At 41.6% G+C, this 6,000-nt stretch overlaps 1 protein-coding gene across 2 annotated transcripts in view; it reads right to left on the bottom strand.

The window, feature by feature from the left end:
• LOC126248350 (uncharacterized) overlaps positions 1 to 6,000 on the bottom strand; it is a 247,259-nt gene that overhangs the window by 83,371 nt on the left and 157,888 nt on the right. For both annotated transcript variants that reach the window (XM_049949260.1, XM_049949261.1), the window contains exon 6: positions 3,145 to 3,295. In XM_049949260.1, coding sequence (XP_049805217.1) covers positions 3,145 to 3,295 — 151 coding nt within the window. The remainder of the gene's footprint in view (positions 1 to 3,144; positions 3,296 to 6,000) is intronic.

The raw sequence follows: 6,000 nt of genomic DNA, 5'->3' as shown, positions 1-6,000 counted from the left end.
CCTTGAACCATATTGAGAGACTGGTGGGGGGTAATAGACAAAGGAATTGTGCCAAGATGATTACAGGCACGAAGGGCCGCAGACTGGGCAGCTGAAGCAGTTTTGATCAACAACGAACCCGATCGCATCTTGCTCAGGGAGTCCACTTCGCCAAACTTGTCTTCAATGTCTTCCACAAAGAATAAACGTTTGGTATTGGTGAAAGTATCCCCATCAGTCCTGGTGCAAACCAGATAGCGGGGGAAAGGTTTCGCCCTAGCCGACGTGCCTGACCCTCCTCCCAGGGGTTGGCCATGGAAGGGAAGGCAGATGGGGCAGGAGAAGCAGCACTAAAAGAATCAGTTCCACGCAGAGAGACGGCCGCAGAACAACGGCCAGAGTTCTGGACCCGTATGCGTTTCATTTGCATAGCATCTGCCCCGATACCACCCACTCCGATCAGGGGCTCTCCTCACGGGCGCCACCCAGCAACAGCAAGGGCTGTCTGGCACGGCGGCCATTGGTGGGAGTTCCGATGCTCCAGGATGACAAGCAACCACTCCTAGGGTTACATGAGGTGGTCACAGATCAGGTATCAGAAGTGTGATCCCTGTGTGTTCAGGGGGCTCAACCAAAAGGGTACATAACGAGCCCACCACACGGGCTGGCTACCTTGCTGGCTATGCACCCTAGCATCAGGCGATGGGGAAGGGGAAGGAGGAAGGAGGGGAAGGGCAAGGAAATGCAACCCTGGAAAGAAGGAAGGCTTCAATAGCTTGGGGCCCCATGCTCGCCACGCACATACTCACAAAAGAACCGTGAGCCCCCTGGGGGACGTGGATTGTCAGAAGCCCGGTTTATTCAGACAATTGAACTGTATACTATTACTTACGAATTTACCAATAAGAACTACATATATTTATAATAAAATGAATCTCTTATTATTACAAATCTAAGTAAGTAGTACAGTCCAGTCAACAAAAAAATGTAATACATATGCATTTGCAGGTGCAGTACATATGTACAGAATAAATACATAATTTGGGTCGGTCTAAGAAAGCCTACCCACTTATGAGCAACAAAGTCATGTACTTTTCTTCAGGACAGTGATTGGATAGTAGTCACTTTCATCTTGAGCTTCAAACAACCATAAGGCAGTTTCTACACACATAAATGCTTTAGAAGAAGCTGGCATATTTTCATCTTCATTTCCTGGACCACTAGCTGAGGAGACACTGGCAACATCAGCTTCATCAGTGGCTACATTTATAATTTTGCTATCCTACATGATGGGTCTTGGATCTGCATCATCACCACTCATCCGTTCTTGGATGTCGTCTTCATTACATTCCTGGCAATTGAGTTCCTTTACCATAGTGGCATTTCTGATGTATCATGCTATTCAATATTTCGATTCCTGCTATTTTGATGCAAGGCTAATCAATACTGAAGCTGGTGGGACACTATCCAAGCCAACACAAGAGAGGCACTTCTTAGGTGGCCCTGTGGAGTGGCACGAGTTCTGTCAGAAACATCCTGCAACCTTTTTTTTTTCTGAGGCAACCAGTATTTTACAGGGTTCCGTTAGGGCTAAAATATTCCACCTCAGTGTTTGTGAAAACTACCAATGATATTCTCATGCTGGGACTTATGTTCAGTGTGGCTTACACTGATATCATAGGGTGTCAAAAGTTCAGTGATCACATTGGACATCTCAAGCAGCTTTTGACAGCCCTCTGAAGACATGTACTGATGATCCAACCTGATAAAATCAAGTGATGTGTGAACAAGATCAAATTCCTCAACTTCGAAATCACACTTGATGGGATATAGCTAATAACAGACAAGGTAATGGAAACAGGAAACATGAATCAGTCCTCGTGTATGGAAGAACTACATTTGTTCCCGAGCCTCTACTCATTTAATGAGAATCACGTTGCAAATTTCGCAGAATTGTGAACTCTTCTGGGCAAGCTTCTACTTAAAAACAAAAGATGGAACTGGATACAGAGCAGGAGGGAAGCATTTCAGGATATTCCAGATTCTGTGGTGTCAGAAACTAAAGGACGCATAAGTAAGATACTGCACAATGGAATTTACAGTGCTGAGCATTGTCCACGTGCCTAAACTTCAGAGAGTACTTGCTCAATTATAAAAACCCACTGTTGCTCAAACCATTAAGCACTGACACATCAAGAATGATAAATGTATGAAGAGTTATTTTATGCAGTAGGCAAGGGCTATTCACAAGTATGATTTGTGACTGCATATTGCCAACAGCACCATAACAAATCTATCAACTTGTTAAGTCAAAATTTTGAAAAGGGTGATGGTGTACAATCGTACATAAAATAAAGAAAATGGCAGCTGAGGCATCAAGAAATCTTTCAAAAAATTTATCGCAGCTGCGGACCCTATTGCATTGAAAATTACAAAGGATATGGCTAACACTCAACTACAGGACAGTCTTGACAAACAATTCATCTTTTTTTTAAGAATTATTCCATAGACGTAATGAATTTCAACAATATCCACAATCAGAGTCTGAAGACTAAACGACTGAGATATATCTTCCATGTATTTAATATAGCATGGTACGAAAGAACAGTTATAAATGTAAAAGAGACCTGGAGACACTGTGTAAATAATCCTTCCTTCATACTTCCCACCATGGCCAGTGAATCATTTTCGGAGATGGGACAGGTGCGGGAAGCCGGTGGGGGGGGGGGGGGGGCGACGGAGTAGTAGTTCAGTGCATAGACAGATAGTGGAGCAGGCAGTGAAAGCGAGCAGAGACATTGTACAGGTTGAGTATCTTACCTCATCTCACAACCCCTCACACACACACACACACACACACACACACACACACACACACACACACACACACACACACACCACTATCTCATAGATATGATCTGTGTCAATTAGCAACACTATCTCATAGATATGATCTGTGGCAATTAGCAACAGAATTTTTTGATCTGCTGCTTCTTATGATGAAGTGCACTTATTATCCATAAACTCAGACATTACCTTTTATCAACTACAGCCTTTGATATTACTGGTTTTCTACAACTCAGTCAAATTACTGAAGAAAAAAATAAATAAATAAATAAATAAAATAAAAAAAATAGAAAAGATATCAATACTCACTGAACTAACCTGGAGAGTATGGAACAATAGAATGTTGAGCTGAATGAGCATCAAATGCTTTAGCAGCTTTATTTCTTAGCAGTGTTACCATTGATGCAATATCAGGAGCTGACAGTTTGCAGTCATTTAATCTCCTGTACCCAAATGTAGACAATAGCCCCTGAAACACAGGAATTCTTAAGCACTATTTCTGCAGAAAATACAGTACCGAAATTGCCACCACAGAAACTTCTTGTCCCCTCACCTACTAAAAATAATTAAATGCCTTTGTTTATATTTGAAGCCCAAAATTTGTAAAAACGCAAAAATGTTAACGCACTTGTAAACAATAACTGAAATTTGGGGTACAAAAAGAACCTAGGCAAGTTCTGTGATTTGGTTAACTCTGAAGCTAAATTTAACATGGTAACAATGAAGAACACAAGAGTAAGAATCAGAACATAGAATTTTAAGACCTTATTACATAATTTGGAGGAGGAAACCAGAAGCAAACAGAGTGGATATAATGGGGACAAAAGTAAAACAAGGGTAACAGAATGTAGTGAAACTACATCAGGCAATTCTGGGAGGATTAGGTTAGTAAATGAGACACTAAAAGTAGTAGATGAGTTATTTGAGCAGCAAAATAACTTATGGCCAAAATGAGATGATGCAAAATGGGGTATGGCAATAGCAAGAAACACACTTCAGACAAAAAAACTGCTTTCACACTAGCTTTCAGGAACTAGCGCATGCGTGCACCCACGCACACACACCTGTGGCCACTGGAGTGCGCCTTTTGGTGTGTGTGGTTTCTATGTGTGAATGTGTCTACTATTGCTGGAAAAGAAATAAGCTAGTGCTTGAAAGCTAGTGTGAATGCTCTTTTCAGTTATGTGTGTGGTGTCACCGCCAGACACCACACTTGCTAGGTGGTAGCTTAAATCGGCCGCGGTCCATTAGTACATGTCGGACCCGCGTGTCGCCACTGTCAGGATCGCAGATCGAGCGCCACCACACGGCAGGTCTCGAGAGACTGACTAGCACTCGCCCCAGTTGTACGGACGACATTGCTAGCGACTACACGTACGAAGCCTTTCTCTCAATTGCCGAGAGACAGTTAGAATAGCCTTCAGCTAAGTCCATGGCTACGACCTAGCAAGGCGCCATTAACCATATCTGGAGAGAGTCTCACTTGTATTATCAAGATATATGTACCACAAGGAAATTAAAGTTAAGTAAACCTAAGCTCCGTTCTTTTCTTTATAGCATTCATAAGTATCCTGTTTCAGACCTCACGCAAGACGGCGTGAGTTGACGCGTGCCCTTTCGGCTACTTCAGTGTGGCGTAGCTAGCTTGTTACGCCACAACAATGTGTTACTGTGCTCCATGCACCAGTCTGCTATAGGTGAGTGGTTGTCATTCCCTTATTTTATGTAATCACCCAACCAGGAACTTCCATAATTGTTATTTCAGGAAGAGAGAAATTTGTGAACATCTAACGTAAATTTGTATCAGAAAGCCTAGTCTGAAAGCACCTGTCTTGACTGTAGTCTTGTACAGATGTGAATCATGGACAAACAGTTCAGACAAGAAGAGAATGGAAGCTTTTGAACTGTGGTATCACTGGAGGATGTTTAAAATTAGAAGGGTAGGTTGAATAACCAACGAATTTAACTAGGGAGGAAAGAAATTTATGGCATGAGTTGAGTAAATGAAGGGACTGACTGACAGGACATATCCTGAGGCATCAAGAAAGCGTCACTCTGGTAATGGCAGGAAGTGTTTGGTGGGAGGGTTTGTGGATAAAAATAGTACGGACTGATGTTTGACTGCAGTAAGCAGATAGACAAGTGTGGAGAATGGCATCAATCTAGTCTTCGAACTGAAGAGGGAAAAACAGCTGAGAATAGTAATGAAATTACAGGAAAGCAAGGAAGAAAGAAAGAACGAATGAGGAGAAGTACAGAGAAGAAATATATAAGGCAATGGGTCATCTAGATGATGCTTTGGATATGGAGGATGAAATGAATTACCCGAAGAAAGCGGAAGGATTTGATATTATTATGGAAGATGTTGAGATAGCACAAAAGGACACGAAAGGTGTAGAAGCAACACATGGAGATTGGATTTCAATTTAACTGAAATGTTCAATCCAAGGAAAGGCTGAAATATTGCATTTGTGCAATAACAGCTATGAGAAAGGTAAGTGACCAAATGATTTCCCAGAAACACTTATGGTGCCAACACCAAATATAAGACAAAGTTTCATATTTTCTTGGCAATAAATTGACAAATCATAATGATGAGACGATTTTGCAAGTGAGACGGAACTGGATGAACATCACTTAATTTCAGATGAGTGAAAGATACAAAAGATACAACTGGACTGTTATGATTGCCGTTTTTCTTGAATTGTAAAACTGCTTTCATAGGGAAGTAGACTAAACTTTTAGATGTCCTGAAGGAGGTGAGAGTCAGCTGGAAAGAAAAGACACTAATAACCAACTTGTATGTGAGACAAGCAGTAAAAGTAAGAATAAGAGATGTGATGGCAGAAGGAATTAAAATAGGGAGAGATGTAAGACAACACTGTTGTCTTTCACCTACTCTGTTTAGTACCTGTGGACGAGGAGATTAGCGTTTAACATCCCGCTGACAATGAGGTCATTAGAGGCGGAGCACACACTTGGATTAGGGAAGGATGAGGAAGGAAATCGGCTATACCCTTTCAAAGGAACTATCCCAACATTTGCGTGAAGTGATTCTGTGTCTATTAAGACAATTCAGTAAGACCTCCTTCCAACAAAACACTAGTGTGACAAAGTAAGATTTGTGATGATATCATATTCCTAAGCAACAATGGAAGGCAGTTAACAATACAT

The sequence above is a fragment of the Schistocerca nitens genome, chromosome 3 (assembly GCF_023898315.1).
Source record: "Schistocerca nitens isolate TAMUIC-IGC-003100 chromosome 3, iqSchNite1.1, whole genome shotgun sequence".
NCBI lineage: Eukaryota > Metazoa > Arthropoda > Insecta > Orthoptera > Acrididae > Schistocerca > Schistocerca nitens.
The sequence above is the reverse complement of the archived record's forward strand: the minus strand, read 5'-3'. Positions and strand labels throughout refer to the sequence as shown.